Genomic DNA, 19,589 nt, shown 5'->3' with positions numbered 1-19,589 from the left:
CAATAAATTAGATTATGAATATATATGATAAACTGGAAGTTGTTCTGTAATTAGAGTTCTTAACAGGTTTTTGTGGAAAAAAATAAAATCATATTGCAGAGTCATTAGGTTATTTTAAAGCAAGAAATGTGAAAAATGTGCAATGCCCTCGCCGAGATTCGAACCTGGACCTCTTGAATATACGGCAAGTGTGCTACCGTTACACCATGGAGGCTTGATGAATGGAGGTAGAAAATGCCTTATAACTTTACTAACAGTTTAACCTAAAATAGTATAGCGCATACGAAGGCTATTTCTATTACATCTTCACATGATTATTTATTCATATCACGTTGTAGAAGAGAATGATTTTTATGAGGGCATTTCATTTTCAGAACTTTATAACTCTTGTAATGCAGATATATTATCAAAAAAGGCACTTGTGTTCTTTTGAACTTTCTTTCTTTCCACCGACAGGGAGGTAACCGATCCACTGGGACAGTTAACATATTGGCCAGATAGCCCCGCTGCCGGAATTAGCTTGGCCCAAATAACACACTTTGGTGTATATTGTGATGAAAATGAGTGCTCCGGGACGGTGCAAACAAATGCTGGGTGAGTTAATTGTGCAGTAATGGAAGAAGGGGGCATTGCAGGTGAGGAGAACAATTTCAGTTACACATATACAGAGTTACAGATAGATGGTTATGATAGGCATCCACAACGTGAACAATAAATGAGTACTGAGCAATATATGAGCAATTAAGAGTGGCTGATGAAACATAAAAAAATACATGAAATAAGGCAAAATACTAAAAATACTAAAAAGCAAAATAATACATAAATAAAATAAGACAAAACAGTAAAAATAATACATAATTTACGGCAAAATAGATAATTCAAGTTTCACAATTCAAGGTTCACAGTTCAAGGAAGTAAGTAGAAACAGAAAAGAACAGAAAAAGCTAACTTAAATAAAATAAATTAACTACAAGTACAGAACATACGGGGGGCTGTGCTGGTGAGAATTACTCCAACCTGGCTGAGATTTTACCTGTACTATTAACGAAATTGCATATGTGTTTCAACTGAAATTGTTCTTTTTGTATGGCCCTGACGAGTGGATTTTTACTACATGTGCCTTGGATTGCCTCTATTCAGTTGTTATTTAAAAAAAAACTAATGAGCAATTGTTTACTGATACTTAAATATCCCGGATGCAGATCAAAATAAATTTAGGTTTCTTGATACTATAGCAATTGGTATTAAGATTTTTCTAAACATAATGCATTAAATAAATGTTTTTCTCATATTTTTCAGAAGCATATGATGAAACCGTGGCCACCGTTGATGAACTCTCTGTTTGTCTCTTATGCTTTCTTGAGTTTGCCATGAAGTTTCCGGCTACTACAGTGAGTGGTTTCAACTACATAACGTGCGCTAGAATTCAGCAATTCCGATATTTGTACGACTTCTTCAGAGGTTACAGGCTGTATTTACCATTTTTGGTGAGCATCCATATTAAATATCCATTTTCTTTAGAGTACAAAGCAAATCTACAATTGTTATCAAAATGCATCAGAGTCTTTTATAAATAATGAAGTTAACAATACAGCTTGCATGTATTTTCCGCAACTTGGATATATTTATTTAAGATCTTTATTTAATAAAAGGCAAATTCTATATATAGCAAGGAAAAATATTCAAACTGGCATTGAATATGTCTGTAAAATTCACAGTATCAGCATAGTATAGCATGTAGCAGGTGCCCATTCCAAGCTCTGGGTTATATCCGCAAGTTGCTTGAGATCTTTTGCGAGCGTACGGGTTTAACCAAGTCGAGCGGCACTTTCCTCGTGACACAGTAATTCCCCTCCGGTTTAGATAGACACTTGCTCCAGTGCACTACTTAATCATTTAATTTTTAGGGCAAAACAGCACCGACAGTCTCGTTGCTCGCCTTCATGTCGAGAATAAATGGTTTGTCGAGCTGTAGATACGTCAAGTTTGTGGCGGATGTTAAAGCCTTCTTCAGTCTACTAAATGCATCCCTACATTCTTTTATCCACAATTACTTTTGTTTGCTCTTTGTTAAATTGTGAAAGGCTCTTGTGATGAAAGAAAAGTCCCTCACAAATATTTTAGTAGGTTCAATGCCCCGGGAAAACTCTCAGTTGATGGACATTTTTGGAGTGTCTCCAATCTTTAATTCTCGACACTTTTTCTACATCCGTACACACCCCTCCGGTTGAGTGAACGTGTGTCTGAGGTACGTCATTTCCTGTATGAACAATTTATATTTAGTAGGATTTAACTTCATTCAGATTGGCTTCAAATTCTGAATATTTTTCAAATGTTCTTCAAAAACTTTCCCGACGAAAATTACGTCATCCAGGTATATCAGACCGAGTTCTTAGGAAAGAACTCTCAGCACGGTGTCCATAAAGTGTTCGAATGTTGCCAGCGCATTATATAATACAAACGGCATCACTTTATAGAATACACGTTTAAGTTTCTAGTCAGTTATTTTATGTTGGTAGTTTACTTTCTTAACACTCTCATATTCATGCTCCAGCCAGAATGTAAATTTCTAGCTTGCGTGATATTCAAGTGAGGTAGAAATAAGTGGCAATTTAAAGGAAGGTTTTAGAGGTTGAATCAGAGCCTGTTTTGCCTGTTTGAAGGCCATGTTGCTAGTTTGATGTTCTTGCGAATAGTGTTGTACGATGTTAAGTTATTCTCCCAATTAGGCTTGTTACGCCAATCTTAGGTCAGAGCCAGGTTGGGCGTTCTTCTAAATGTGCAGTCGTTAGGCTAGCTTACGTTTTTAAATTTCATTCAATCTCTTATCTTTGATTTAAGCCATAACTATTGGCTTCTGTAAGGACGAGTTTGTGCCGTCTGTTAAACTTTTATTTGATTCAAATAAAAGGGTCCTTTACACACTTTCCCAGTCTCTGTGGTACTCACAAGTCATAATGAAAAGTCACTATGTCTTTTAGCGGTTTAGTCTAGTTCACGCTACCTTAAACTGTCAAAGTCCTTGCCCAGTAGTAAATGCTGCCTTTTCTCGGTCATCAGAATGTATCGTTTTAAATCAAGCGCCGAAAGCCAATCTTTCAGAAAGTAAGTCCAGAATGTTATCAGTTTTAGGAAGAGAGCAGCTATCTTTCATCTTGACCTCGTTCAACTGGCGATAGTCAACGCAGAATTTACTCGAAGATCCTTCTTATGGCCTAGGATAATAGGAAAGAATTAAGGAATTGTAGAAGCCTCCATAATATCGCTTTGTTGCATTTCTTTAGAACATCTTCGTCCTCCTCCTGTTTAGCAATTAGTAGACGTCTTGGATGTTACTTGACCTGTGGATGATCTGTCGTATCAGTCCTATGCTGTGCCAAACTGGTTTGACTTACCTCAAAAGATGTGCGGGAGAAAACATCTTGAAATTCTTGAATGATCGCCAGCAATAACTCCAATAATAATAACTTTACAATAACTCCGATATTATGATCTCCGAAGACACAGAGACTGGAGGACTATTGGGTGGTTTAATGTAGGTTACCGAAGTATATGGTGCAAATGCTTCGCCTTTCCTAATGACTTTTACCTTATCACTTACGTTGGCATCTTTCACCGGGACGACGGTCCTCAATAAGCCGACGATTCCAAAGACCACTAGTGCTCCATTTTCGGGCAATCTCAATATATTCCATTATACAGCCCTGGAAATTTATATTTACAGCTATAGACCTTAGTAGTAAAATTTCTGTTTTTGCTCGTATTGTGATATCGTCTTCAGGTATGATTTTATGCAAAGATTTGAATCCTTTATTTTTAATTTCGAAGAGAGTTATATCCTTAGAGGCAGAACACAGTTCGTTATTTTTAACGTGCAGGAAAAACATTTGTATTTTCATAGAAAGTTAATCCGAGAATGCAGGGGTCTGTAATATTTCTTACATATGCCATGTGATGGCAGACGGCACTTCCAAATGCTTAATATTCCATCGATGCCGATTTCATCCTCGGAGACAGTCTGGAAGGTAACGCAGGGTGGATTCCAGATGAATTTATCTTCCAATTGTTGAGCCAAATCTTTTTCGATAATGGTAATATTGGCTTCAGCATCGGCGATAGTATTACAAGGAATTCCATTTATATATCCCACGATGAAGAATGCATTACTGCCGTCTTTTAGTGCAGAAAGATTAAGCGCTTTAAAATGGGGCTTCACTATATTTGTCAACCTATGCGTCACGAGATGTACATTAATTAGTTTCCGTATTTGATGAATGGGGTCTTAGCTTCCGTGATTTAGAGTGTTCTGCAATTCATTCGTACGTGGTCTTTACCTTTGTAGTTCCAGCACTTTAAGTTCGGTTTTTTGTCACTCCTACTTCGCCTCATGGCGTTGACTTGCCTGGTTAAATTGTTTAGATGAGCAGTCAGTTTATCCACTGGCTCCTAGACGTGAGTAGCTCTGGTTAGGTGGAAGTCTCTACGAGTTGCTTGATAGGCAGCTTCGAATTTCCTGGAGTACACTAAAGCGCTTTTTAAACCCTTGTCATCCACCATTCGCAAGGCTTTGTGAATGTCAGGAACTCGGATGCCATCCATGGAGTACTCCCGGGACTGGATTACTCTTGTTTCTGAAGGACAGTCCGAAAAGTTCCTGTTATTTTACCGTGGACTTCTGTTGGAGATGTTCTCAAGCCTGCTATAGCATTTTAAACACTTCTCGTCAAAGCGCAGCTGCAATGTGTCGGGTAGTGCTTCAAAGTGTAGCCTCTGGTTTTGGGCAGAATTTAGAAGATATCCGCTGCATTCGCTTTTAGAGAAGCGGCGAGGTGGCTGATCTTAGCTTGGGAATCCCACCACAATTGCGTCCGCCGTTATATAAAACTGAGTCTCCTACATTTGCCAAGAATTCTTATCATCATATATGGATAGCTTTAAGGAGAGATCAGAAGATATGTTCAGGAATTAAAAAGCGTCAGTTTTGTTTCCTGCTTTTAATTATGGATGTTTTAAGCTGTCAACTTCCTTTGCGACTGCAACAAAAACTCTCTAATCTATTTGTTTTTCAAATGCAAAAACTCTTTACTTCTTTCTTCGATATGTTGTTTCACAGCAGAAACTCTTTCTCCTATTTTTGTTCTACAGTCAAAATTCTCTTCGATATGTTTTTCGGCAGCATGAAATTATTCTACAGTTTATCCAAATTTGTTTTGAACTGTGTCTTTTTTGCCTTCTATAGCTTTAAATTCGTTTTATATTATGGCAGTAATTTCTCTTTTCATTTTTCACTGACCTGCTTTAACCTTTTCTTGAATTCACTTCACTACCACTTCCATCTTTTCTCGGCCCAGTTTCATCTCTTCTTGTCCTGCTGTCGAATTTCTTTAACGGACCGTTACTTCGCTTTCAGCTCGTCTTTAACGGAGCCTGTGGCCCCTTCCTTCTTCTCTTATAATGCAGCAAAGGTTGTTACCAGTTGTCTTAGTTGCTCTTCAATCGCTCTTGTCATCGGCATTCAGCCCCATTTCTGAGAAAAAAATGTTGAATGCGTACGAGTTCGTAATGAATTGAATGCACACAGAACTGATGATAGCTTGATAACATCTATTTTCCCAAAGGCCACTTTACATTTCTAAAGTATTTTTACAGCTGTTCCCAGTATTACAGAGCACAATTAGTAGTTACACTTCAAACTACTAAGAACGTTAAACACAACGGAATGCAAAGCGCATCTAAAAGGCTAAACTCACTTGGAAGGTTCTCAGTACTCCGAAGTCAGCCGTGATCTAAAAACTGAGAAGTAATACTCTCTCCGGAATCATAGAATTTACCCCTAGCCGCCGAAAAATTTCTAGCACTTTCCTTTTCTCGAAATAATTGGAAGTGATATAAGGTAAAGTTTCATATAAGGGCCGGATACAGCTACTGATGCATATAGGAATCAATTAGAGTAGCAATTACAGTTGTTCAGGGATCGGACCCAAATGCCGCCATATATATTTACAAGTTTGGCGAATTTGGCGGATAACAAAATCTAGTCGCCATAACCATCGCCATGTTGCCGGCATCTCGCCAGTTTAATGATAGAGCCATTCACCTTAATGTTAAATAGACTTGCCCCTGTAACCTTATTTTTCCGGCAGAAGTCTGCTTTGTCAAAAATTTCATATTATATTTTACAAAAGTGCTAAAATTTCACTAAAATTGCATGCATACGAAATTCTTAACAATTTTTTTAGTATTTTGCCCAACATACTTTCGGTGATCATTGAAGTAACATATCTTGTCCAACTGTCCAGTTTCTAGTATCATGTATCACTAAGTTTAATACCCGCTAGCTTGAAATTCAGGCTTTAAGACAAGGACAAGTGAGGTATGTGTCTCTCGAACCAGATTTTCAGAGTATTAACCACAAATCACTCATTATTTTTTAAGAAATAACAGATGGATTTTTTAGGATTGCATTGAAAGATTTTCCTCGTATAACTTTGCGTAGCTAATTAGTTCTAAAGAATTAGCCTTTAGTAATTTTATTATACAATAATAATCTTCCATATAGACAAGTGGAAAGCTGATTTCGATGATGGAAAATCGGTGATATTTTTTTTTCTTCTGAAACCTCATAATACACTAGGCTTTTGCGTGCACGACAATATGTTTAATTATTTTAAGTACAGCGTTTCAGGATTGCTAAATGCTAAATTGAATCTTAACCCATTTGCAATAGACCCAAACTCATATATTTACGTTATATTGTGACGCATATGTATATATCTTTTTTGGCTCGAAGTTTTCAGTTCTTTATTCCTTTACTAAAAGAAGACATTATGCACTGTTTCAACATTTATCAGTAAGAGAGAAGACAACATGAAGTATTAAATTTGATTAATATCACATAATAATAAGATTATTATATTAATAACGAGATCGATAAGAACGTTAGAATTTCAGATTCTTGTTTGAAATTATATTCCTCTTACAGCTGTCAGTGCCTGTCCGACTACATCGATTTGAAATTATCAACGAAAACACCCTTGTTCGATGGTTTTACAACATCCTGAGCCGAATTCTACCTTCAAAAACAGTGAAAAAAGTAAGTTTTCGTCAACTTTGAATTTCTTTTTAAAACAACTGTTCTTATTATCAGTTGTTTAGACTGAAACAACTATTCTTATTATCAGTATTATTAAGCAAGTTATGAGAAATATTTCTTTCTCAATTTTTAATCTAAGCTCTTGTACTAACTTTGCTTCTTTTTTGACCAAATTCTTTAAGAATTTTCAATCAATCGTTTCATAGAAAAGCTAATTTGAAAATAGGCTATTTATTAAATATGGTAGAGTACAAGGGTGTTAACTGCCCCTAAAAAGGGACGAATGCTTTCGTTGAGAACTTTCAAATGGAAACTGGATTCTATTTAAATTACACGCATCGAGGAAAAACTCAAGCAGAAAGTTGGTTTGCCTCGAGGTTTGAACCGGGATGAATTACCAGTACTCGGTGGGTTTAACCACACAGCCTAGGCGGTCACTAGAAAGCACTAATCTATCATTAAATTTGCTACACCAGGAAGGAATGCAAACAACAGAATCTCATACATATACAATATAATGGGAGGAAGAAATAATAAAACTTGTAAGTGGTTTGGGGTACACAGCATGCAAAATTCATGACAGTAAATTATTTTAAGTCGCCCTTTTGGGACGTGAAAAACTCAAGTTGAATTTTGTCAATCGGTTTAGCAGACCGGGGTATATATAACCTTCACATTTTTTAATAGTTTTCATTTTTTAATTTATTTATTGAGTTTTTTGAGTAAACTATCTTTTTATCGAAGTTACTCAATTTTACTCAATTCTCATGAAACGCAAGACTAGATGGCAAAAACAAATATAACAAAGTATGAAAAAAACAATAAAATCATTTAAAATAATTGGAAGATATGTGAATTCGGCAAAGTTCACCATAACTATTTGTTTAAGCGAATTAATTAATGCTTAGTGTAGGGCATTTTAAGCGAAACTGGCTCGTGTTCAAGTTACACATAGAGGAAACGAGGAAAAACAACCAGCAGCAATTAGAACGCAATTAATAGAATCTAAAAATCGTTTTCTTTTATTTTCTTCCCCGTTTTACTTCCTTGTTCGAAGTAAAGGAAGCACTGTAAACGCGAAAAATTTCGTGTTATCATATTTCAAAGGAAATATTCATTTTTACCGTTCCCGAATCCATTTGAACGATTTTTTTTCGTGATATCTGTACGTACAAACAAAAAAAGGACTCTTTTTTTCCAAAACGGATTGTAAAATGGATTCAAAAGGGATTTTTTCGTGACGACGGTGCATACGTACGTACGTACGTGTGTATGTATCTCGCATAACTCGCATAAAGCAATTAGTCCTAGAATGTTGAAATTTCGTATATGGGATTGCTAAAACATGTAGTTGTGCCATTCCCTATTATATTGCAATCAGTAGTACCAAACGTATATATATATATACACTCACTTAGTCGGTTTTAAAGTACTTACGTGGCTTTTATTTTCGAAATCGTTGGTCGTAGTTACAGATATCACGGAAATATTGATATTTGAAATTTTTTAAAAACTAATTTTCGCAAATAATGAAAGGTAACAATTAATATAAATGGTCTCCTGGTCCTCATTTAATGGTTCTACACTTATATTTAGGAAAGTTTTATACTCGTTATGATACAATAAAGTTATAAGAAAGTTGACTCCCGTACGAGAAAAATTGACCGGGATATTTAGTTTAATTCAAATTTGCAATTGTTGATTTTGCAAATTTGCAATTTTCAACTTCCCTGTAGGAATCGGTTAATTAAGTTAGAATAACTGAACGAAATACGTTTAAATGGAGTGCGGCAAAAAATTGGTATTACTTAACAGGCCGTACGAGGAAGTCATGTGGTACCCACACTAGAGTTTTCTGAATTGTATATATGTAGGTAAAAAAAATGGTTATATGGAGAATGTAGAAAGTGATAAAAAGCGCAATTGCAGTCATTACGGATTCAAACCCTCTTCATTCTTGATAAAATCATTTTAATGTAAAAATACAAGTTAAATTAGAGTAAAATGCATCCCTTTTTTTCAATGGTAAATTCGTACTTTATAGAGTTTTCTTATACATTTGAAGTAAAAACAAAGGAAAAGCAAATTTGCAGGACAGAACAGCTAAAAATGCCCAAATTACAATATAGACAGATATTGGTGAAGTTATAGTCCAACTTTATTTCTGCTGGTTAATTAAGTGTCTGCCGAAAAAATCGTGACAAAAATATTGCGAAGGAAAACAATGCAAGAACAAAACATCGTGGAAGAAAAGGAAAGAATGTTGTTCTAAAGCACCGTGGTAGAATATAAGCCGTATAGCAAAACCTTTGCAGTTTTAAAACACCGTCGTACAAATTAATCTTTTAAATAAAGCATCTACATATTTACGAACACATTGCAGACACGCGTTTTTTAACTATAAAAACTGTAAGCGAATGTCGCGTAATGATTTATGAATACAAGAAGAAATAAATATTGTTTCCTCTTTATTTCAGACTTTTGTTTTAGCTAATAAATTTTTACTGGAAAAGCCAGAAGAAAACTTTCATTTCAAGCAGTCAAAATCTGGAAATTACTAAAATTTACTGCGACGTAGAGCAGTTAATAGAAATTTTAACAGAAGAATAGAAGAATACAGTTAATAGAATCTAATTATCCTATTTTATGAAACCGTATTAAAAAGTTTATAAAATATAGTATAAAAAATATTAAAAAGAGTAAGATACATAAATCATTTTAAGCTGAAATTCAGTTACAATTGTTTCAGCCAGTAAAAGCATATTTGGAATGTTATCATTATGTTACGATTTGTGATATCTTTTTTTATCACGGTGTTTTAAAATAGCACTTAGAATTCAAATCTAAAACATAATACAAATTAGAATAAAAATTAAAGAACAAAATTTAATTATTCACTATTCTCTCTCAAGAAGGATCCAAGATTTCAGCCTTGTTTCTGTTTTACAAAATTTGCGTTTCTAAAGCGATATTACAGAATTAAAACGTGGATTCAAAAGATTCATAATCCACATTTCTAATGATTCAACGGATCCAAATTTCTGAATTCTGTCTGAATGAATATCAGTAAGTGAAGTGAAAAAAAATTTTTCGAATTAAGTAACGAATCTTCTTGAAATTTATCTTTTTTTAATTATAAACAAATTTTGAAAGACCTTTATTTTTTATATGATTATAAAATAATATATTTTTATATGATTATATTATTTTTATATGATTATAAATTATTTTTATATGATTATAAATTATTTTTATATGATAATAAAAAGTAAAATGCTTGATAAAAATACATTTTTCTTTCATAGTTCTTGTATTTTTCAGATCCATATGCACGGAGAGTTGAAAGGTGAAACTATGGCATCCTTACGCAAAATTTACAACGTGTCCTTGCTACCCCAAGAATTTGGGGGCACCCTGGGGCCCATAAACAATGATTTCTACAAACAACCTTTTCTGAAATTCATGGAAAACATGAGATCTGATAATGCCCGCTTCTTAAAAGGACGCAAAACTTCCTTCGACCTTTCCAGTCTCAAAGAAGATTTAACATCAGATGTACCGGGACATATATATGAAGGTTCCTCGATAGATTAAGTTTAACCTAATTTAAGCCTAACAACCCAACACATAACCGAATTAAATATGATTGCCAACTTTTAAGAAGAAGCATGTTTAACAAATGGTTGAAAAAAGGATTTAAGATACAAAGTAAAAAATGTGCTGGATTTTGGGAAGACTTCCAGTACAGCAATCGCAAAAATTTAGAAGAATGTTCCCTTTGATTTTGATCAGAACATATATACTATGCATACGTACCAAATTTGTATCAGGACATACATATCAAACACACGTGTCATATATGTTTCAAATTTTGAATACCAGATGAAATTATGTGTATAAATGTAACCCCATCCTGATTACATTCTATTCCTTTTCTTTTTCTGCTTTTATTATTCCAATTGTAAATTTTTGACAAAATAATCGTGAAAAACTTCTTTTTATATCTGTAATCAATAAAAGAACATTTTCCAGAATTCGAAGATATTTAATGAAACTTCTACTCCTCTCTTACGACTTCAGAGGAAAATCTCCATATTACTCACAAAGTCCTAAAACCGTGTAATTTTAACTCAACGTGGATCAAAGTCTGATCTCCGTATAGCGTAAATTCGACAAAAGCCCTGAGAAGGCTTAAATATATGTACGTATATATTATTTGAGTTTAAACAGAAAGCACAACTTATACACACAATCACCTGTGCCTTTTACGGGTAGAAAAATAAGATATATTTGAAATTTTTAATTACAAATTTAAAACTATCGTAATCAGAGACTACACAAATTTGGACTAACTAATCTCTCTCAACTTGAATGGCGCTATTTAACGTTGGCTAGCAATTGGCTAATGCCGTAATATTAATAGGCAGATTGAGGGAAGAAATTAAAGTTGAAATCGTTGTTGCCAAAAGCTCTGTATCTACAAATCCTCGCCTTAAGCACGTTTTAACCTTATTTGCATCTTGGTGTGGGCTAACGGAAAGGAAAAGTCATATTACAGATCCAAATCCATAAAAATTGGTTAATTACATAAAATACCTTATATATTTAAATATTATTTACTATTATGTTATACACTTCACAAATGTATTCCAATTTCAACTTGAAATAAATTATTTTATGCAGCAAAGGTGGATAAAGATGATTTATTTTGGAATGTTAAAGAAAATTTGCACGAAGTTTAGACTTAGAACATTTTGCAAAGTAAATGGTAAAAATTATGCATATGTATAATACGTACAAAGAATTGACGCTACATTAAAAAGTGCAAAATGCTTTCCGCTGTGCTTTGATAATTTCGTCTTTTAAAAGCTTTTTCTGAAAGCAGTTTGTATTTCTTAGAATATGCAACCTGCTTTTAAAATACCATTCTATTGCCAGAAAAGTGTCAAAATCTGTGATCATACAAATATTTCCTTTGTTTTTCTAAACTAAAATCATAATCGCTGTGGCTAAATAAAACTAAACTATTTAGTTTTATAAGACACAAAAAAATCAAGTGTTTCTTTAAGCATTAAACATGACAATTGAGTGAAACTTAAAAAAGTAAAAAGAATATACTAGAAAGAAGATTACAATCCAAGTGCTCTTAAAAATATTACTATCATCACATTTTAGTTTTGATGAGGAAACTGTTTGCAGTTAGAATGAGGAGGAATTTGTATAGCCGATATATGATATATATTTGCATGAATATATCAGCTTATAATTAAGACACAATCACACGCCGAATAAATACTAATTCAGAAGTCAAACAACAAAAAATCAGCGTTAATTTACAAAATTTTCACAGGACTAGTTTCGATGGTTTTACCGAACCATCATCTTCAGCTGCAAAACCGCAAATGAACAAGATAGGAAATAATGTTTAGATAAGATAAGAAAGCCTGGACAAGAATAAGCAAGTGGCGCCATCTGTTGGCGAAACCAGAACTAAAACATAATTTCTCTAAAAGCCGAAGGCAAATTTGGATTGGAATTAGGATCGTTAACTAGAACAGAAAGATTTTTATGAATGTGAAATGCCTCTAGAAAATCCAGTTCTCCAATAGAAGATGTTTTTTGAATAATTTTGGCAGCAGAAAAATTGAAAGTGTGATTTTCGGACCAACAATGTTGAGCAACAGAAGACTTCTGTGTTTCCTTTTTTCTAACATATGCCTCATGTGCTTTGACGCGAAATTTTAAGGCTCTCTTAGTTTGGCCAATGTAAATTAAACCGCACTGGCAAGGAATCCTATAAATACCCCAGGAATTCATATCCGGAATGGGGTCCTTGAGTATAGAAGTTGGAATTTTATTGATGGGAGAGTAAACAACCCGAAAGTTAAATTTCTGCAAAATATGTGCAACTTTATAGCTAATTGATGGAAAGAAGGGAATGACAACAGAAATTTTATAATCTCCTAAAATTTAGGTACTGCCTAAATTTAGGTATTCAAATTTAGGTACTGCCTCGTATCCATTAGCTAAATATTTAGTTTCTAGATTTTCCACTCTATTAGACAATAACATTTACACCATAAAAAATTCAATAGAGTTTGTAAAAAAGGTTAAAAACATTTCTCCTCGTAATTTACTCATGGTTTCTTTTGATGTAAAATCATTATTCACCAATGTCCCAGTGGAGGGTGCATTAAGATGTCTAGAAACCAGACTTCGCGAATTTCATTTCTCTTGCATCGAAATTGATGAGCTAATTTCTCTCACTCAACTCTGTTTGAAACAAACACATTTTGTTTTCCAAAATAAATATTACAAGCAAACTGAGGGATTAGCCATGGGAAGCCCCCTCAGTTCCATCCTGGCTGATATCTACATGCATTATTATGAATCAAAATTGTTTGAAACTTTAAACTTCCCGGCATGGTTCCGCTACGTAGACGATACTTTTACCCTGTTTGAAGGTAATAAAGGTGATTTAAATAGAGTTCTTTCAACAATGAATTCTATTGATCCTGCTATTCAGTTCACTTTTGAACTTGAGACTTGCAATTCTCTTCCGTTTCTCGACATTCTGGTCACACGTAACACATCCAACTTCAGTACTACAGTTTACCGTAAACCTTCATCGGTTTGCCTTCCACCACACTTTAAATCATGTCATCCGACTAAACAAAAGTTAGCTTCATTTTATTCCTATGTTTTCCGTGCTCTTCAAGTTTGCTCCTCCAAACTATCCCTTGATGAAGAACTAAATTATTTAAAAGCAATAGCTATTGACAGGGGCTTTTCACCCAACATTATTAATCAAGCAGTTAAAAAATTCTCATCTGAACACACTAAAAGCCACACTCTTATTTTAGGAGATTATAAAAATTCTGTTGTCATTCCCTTCTTTCCATCAATTAGCTATAAAGTTGCACATATTTTTCAGAAATGAAACTTTCGGGTTGTTTAATCTCCCATCAATAAAATTCCAACTTCTATACTCAAGGACCCCATTCCGGATATGAATTCCTGTGGTATTTATAGGATTCCTTGCCAGTGCGGTTTAATTTACATTGGCCAAACTAAGAGAGCCTTAAAATTTCGCGTCAAAGAACATGAGGCATATGTTAGAAAAAAAGGAAACACAGAAGTCTTCTGTTGCTCAACATTGTTGGTCCGAAAATCACACTTTCAATTTTTCTGCTGCCAAAATTATTCAAAAAACATCTTCCATTGGAGAACTGGATTTTCTAGAGGCATTTCACATTCATAAAAATCTTTCTGTTCTAGTTAACGATCCTAATTCCAATCCAAATTTGCCTTCGGCTTTTAGAGAAATTATGTTTTAGTTCTGGTTTCGCCAACAGATGGCGCCACTTGCTTATTCTTGTCCAGGCTTTCTTATCTTATCTAATCATTATTTCCTATCTTGTTCATTTGCGGTTTTGCAGCTGAAGATGATGGTTCGGTAAAACCATCGAAACTAGTCCTGTGAAAATTTTGTAAATTAACGCTGATTTTTGTTGTTTGACTTCTGAATTAGTATATCAGCTTATGCTGCTTTCAAACGGCTTGCTTGCTTTGTTACGGCTTGCTTATGTATATATATCGAGAGAGATATATAATAAAACTGTGTTATTATTAAAATAAGATGACTTGGTGAGAGTTGCAATGGATTGGTGTTTGGGAAGACTGCATAGTTAGCAAGATGACACTCGAAGAACACACATAACGGTAAATTCCACACATAATTTTATTTCTGAATAAACATTATGACTGTGGGTGCACTATGCCTCCTCCAATTTTATACAGATTACATCTTCTTAAAGAACGAGATTAGAAAAGCAAACTCTGCATTGATAGCGGCAAGGCGACACAAGATGTTTGGAAGCAGAAGGGAAGAAAGAAGAGGAGTGTTGCGACGCAATTAAGCTTTTATATCGCATTTCATTTCAGGTCACATGGCAGTTTAATGTACATGTGTTGAGTTCAGACTTCATCGATAAGTATCCAATACAGATTAGATGACGAATCTTCTTCGTTTAGTTAGAAGGTCTATTGCTCTGTTATATATGTATATAAATATGGACCGAGAGGAAAGGTATGATGACTCAAATAACTCAACTGAGCTCGAAGTATCACAATCTTTATTTTTAAGCATATCAAATCATCCTTTTTGCAGAGAAGATATTTTTTAATTATAGTTGAATATAATAATTTCCATGTACACGAGTTTTAAAGTACAACGTCATTTTAGATGAGTAAGCATAGTAGCAAAGCGTCTGGCCAGGAAGAAAGCTTAGGTGAAAGGGTAGCAACAATTCAAAGGAAAAAGGGGATGGAGTCAAATGTTTCAGTTCTGAGTTAAAAAGTTCTGGTTTACAATTATTTTGATTGGACAGACAAGATTCATCTGCATTAAGCGTTACGTAACATGGAAAGATCTTGACGTTGGGAGAACAGTTGAATTTAGGGGGAGAGCACAAAATCTAAAATCGTTAATTTTGAGGTCGCTAATTATTCTTAAACCAGCCATCGTATTTTGTTATGTCTTATATATACATATGTATGTGTGTAATAAGATGACTTGGAGAAAAGCTGCAACAGATCAGCGATGGTTCTCCGCGTTATAACTTGAACAGACTTTTAATTAGAAAAGATGACACTCGAAGGAGAGACCTTTAGATAGACGTGGCCGAATTGAACATAATTTTTATTGCTGGACACGTATTAATCAACGAAACATATTTTTCATCACACATCGTCATGGGCTCAGTATGCACCTCTCATTTTTATATAGATTATCACATTTTAGAACTATAGACAATAGCTATCAGAGACGAAGCGCCACGTCAGCGATCGACGTAGCATCTTGACTGCAAGTGAGCTAAAGCGAAAGTGCACCGAGTATCGAGATTCACCAAGAGAATGTTTTGGTTTAGGTTAGAAAGGTTTCCGTTCTCGAAATTTTAAGTTCCGAATTAACTACGTCATCGGCATTACATTAACCTAGCTAGATGAGTTGACCTAGAAATATCGCAGTACAGGAAAGTTGTTACGATTTTTAGAATAGAGAGGGGGAATTAAGGATTATTGCTAATTTTAATAGTAATTTTGATTTCCATATTTTTAATTACTATTTCCCATAAACTGTATTTCACTATATTGTAACTTAAATTAAGTTAATATGAAATTAAATTAAGTTAATATAAAGCTGTGGGAGAAATAAATATCAAATTAGGCTGAAGAATAGAAACATTTAAAATATTATTAAAGTTACCCGAACATATATATGACACATTAATAAAATTATACAAATAAAATAAATGTTAAAAATTTTTGTACAATAGGGAACAAAACATAAAAATCAAAATTCAATTATTGTTTACCTGCTAGAGGAGAACTGAATTTTCAAGGAGAAATAAGTTTCCTTTAGCAGATGTAGAATAATTTAGGGTTTATCGCGTTTCGCCACAATTGATCATTGAATACAAAAGAATAAATTACTTATGCTATGCACTATAACAAAAAAAATAAAATTTTAATTTAATAATTAAAATTGTAAATATGTAATCAATGAAGATTGATTTCCCGGACGCGATAATATCACATTTTCATAATAGAGTAGGAAAAGGGAAAAAATACAACCTATTTAGACTTAAAGTAAAAGAAGCTATACAATTAAATATGAGAACAACTTATGCACAATATATTTAGATATTTAACTAGTGTTCAAAATCAATTTAAAAAGACAATATACAACTAAATAAAAATTTAGGTCTTGAAATATTATGTTTTAAATTTACTGTTCAACATCCAAGTAAGCTACTTGTGGTGGAGTACTAAAAGTACTACTGTACCGATAAAGTTGCGCTTAGGTTTACCAGAGAAAAATTTTAAACGAGAGCTTAGAACTGTACACGTTATTAACTGTGCACAGTTTCTCGCCAGCTAATCAGATTTCATTATTCCTGATGAAGAGAGACCTGTACCTGTTTGCCCTCGAAATTGATTCTTAATTAAAATCTACGCCAAACACAAATTTGTAGCCTTGCTAATTTTACCTCTTGTTTTTGTTTTCAAACCAAGAATAAACTTGCAAACAAAGGTTTTGAAACAATTATTAGAATATTTTCTGATTTATGAGACATCACACTGCATCACGGAATGTCTAAATAACAAATCCGAAGATAAAAAGAGAGATGGTGAATATGAAGCTGCATGTAAAATGGATATTATATTAGCATTGCTAGTTTTATTGCTCAGGTTAAAACATGAAAAGTTTTTGCAGTTCTCTGAATAATTCTACATTATTGACTGAAATTATTCATTGCATATTATTGACTGAAAATATCGATTAAAAGTGGCTAGCAGCATTACATTTAATTTCATTTTACATGTATTTTTAAATATATTAGGATTTAGCAATATGTTTTGGGGTGGAGGGCAACTTCAGTTCTGGTTTTATGCAATTCATTTTGAGTTAATACGATTTAATTATATACTTTTAAAAACTGTCTCCTTGAATTTAATTGTGAAAAAGTGTTTCTATTCAAGAATTTATTTGCTGAATTTGTAACTATATAAAAGACCTTATTTATATACTCAGTTTTCCTAAAATAATTTTAACGTTGAAAATATATTATAGACAAACAATGTGTCCAATAAAATGTCTCCAAAACAAACAGAACACTAGCATAGGTTGTCAAGAAGCCAGAATGTAAAAAATCAAATGTTCTCACACCATCACTCGACAATTGTTCTTTCGATCGCTAACTTAATGTGCTTGCCATTTATATCACGCAAACACAAACGCGAAATGAAATATTTCCTCGCATTCTATCCGACTACAAACGCAAATGGAGAAAAGCAAGAATTCTAGTCGATAAAAATCGAAGTGGTGATCGTTTGTCGTCCATCCAAGTTTTAATCCCGGCGTCACTGTGGAAATTATCGAGAAAAAGAAAATGAGATAAATTAATTGCATCATCTCCAGAATTCAGTCCGCGAATCTTCCAATTGCTGTTTGGGTGTTCTAACTATTTACACCAAAACTATAAGCAAAAAATATAAGCACAGGGAATGTCATAATTTTGCACAAAGTATTTCACCACTTAAGGAATAAATGTGGCTACTAATTTAATTCCAGACACTGGCAACAATCAAAACTAACCTTGATACCATAAACCTTGCAAAAGTGTGTAAATAACTTCTTTATTTGTTAAAATCTACATTATTTTTCCTATCCGCAGACCAAAATTTAACATTATAAAAATAATTTATCATAAAATTATTCTTTAGTTTTTATAAAAAAAAATTATGTTTTAAGGAAAGGACAAGAAACCTAGGCATAGTATTTTCGATATTTGATTAGTAAATGATATAAAGGATAACTTATTTTTTACACGCGCATAATTTTTTTAAATTAAAAAATACAAAGGATATTAGACGAACGAAAGTTATACGATTCTGAAATTATATGAAAATATGTGAAAATATATTTGTGAGAGATCAAAATATTGATTTTCTTTCAGATTTTGAAGTGCTTATTGTACTTCCATGTCTTACTTTACTAAATACAAATGTGCGAAAAGAGAAGCACATAAAATTCTTTTTCATAAATATGTCTCTATCGGGTTTCAATAAACTGAACAATCTTTGAAGTTGTCTGAAAGATTTCATATATAAAAAAATTAATGTAATCTTTTTTTCTGAGCTGTTTTGGAAGAAGCTAAATTACAATAAATAAATAAATAAATCTGATAGCTGTCAGATTTTATATTACTCTCAAAGATGTGTTTTGTTTCCATTTACACACAAATACACGTTTCGAAAGCATTTGGGCTAATGCCCCTTTGCGGAAATTCTTAAGCATACCTTTAGAATTTCCGATAGACAGACAAAAATATTCTGTTCCATACAGTGTTGCCACTGCTTGCTTTCAAATCCTTGAATTCATTAATCAAAAATTCGTTACAGTTTCATAAAATATGAAATGGACAATAAAACAAATTCCAAATTTGGCCTTTCAGATGCTTATATTCGGATTTAGGACTACCCTTATTTTTTCACAATGTGAGAAACATACATACATTCATGTAGATAATTCATTATTTAATTTTTTAATATAATACAGGGCGACAATATTTAGTGGCAACAATTTGAAAAATTAATTCGCCCTTAAAAAGTGATTCGCCTTTTATAGTGATTCAACGCAAAATGCTGTTTATAGTGCCGTTTATAGTGATTCAAGGCGAAAGCCGTTTATAGTGATTCAAACCGAATAGCTCTTCTGGGCTAACGCCCCTCTGGGTTAATAAAATTCTAAAAGATGCATCAGAATGGAGTTAAAATAGAAAGGTAATATTCATTTTTAAAATATGATAAATACGTATAAGCTTATTGTTTAAAGAAATACACAATTTATAGATGCAAGGAACTTTCTGTCTACTTTTCGCGTTTTTTCCTGGTGTAACTAGAAGCACGCGCAGCTAGCAATCAGAAGGTG

At 33.4% G+C, this 19,589-nt stretch overlaps 1 protein-coding gene across 3 annotated transcripts in view; it reads left to right on the top strand.

The window, feature by feature from the left end:
• Positions 1-11,780, top strand: part of LOC118202832 (retinaldehyde-binding protein 1-like) — a 39,057-nt gene extending 27,277 nt beyond the window's left edge. For all 3 annotated transcript variants that reach the window (XM_035375035.2, XM_035375036.2, XM_035375037.2), the window contains exons 4-6: positions 1,300-1,487; positions 6,983-7,093; positions 10,415-11,780. In XM_035375035.2, coding sequence (XP_035230926.2) covers positions 1,300-1,487; positions 6,983-7,093; positions 10,415-10,687 — 572 coding nt within the window. In that variant the 3' untranslated portion in view covers positions 10,688-11,780. The remainder of the gene's footprint in view (positions 1-1,299; positions 1,488-6,982; positions 7,094-10,414) is intronic.
• Positions 11,781-19,589: the final 7,809 nt, after the last annotated feature.

Source organism: Stegodyphus dumicola, chromosome 2 (genome assembly GCF_044657685.1).
Source record: "Stegodyphus dumicola isolate Sdum_Otavi_A_Nest chromosome 2, ASM4465768v1".
In the NCBI taxonomy this organism is placed as follows: Eukaryota; Metazoa; Arthropoda; class Arachnida; order Araneae; family Eresidae; genus Stegodyphus; species Stegodyphus dumicola.
This window is presented reverse-complemented; position numbering and strand designations above follow the sequence as displayed.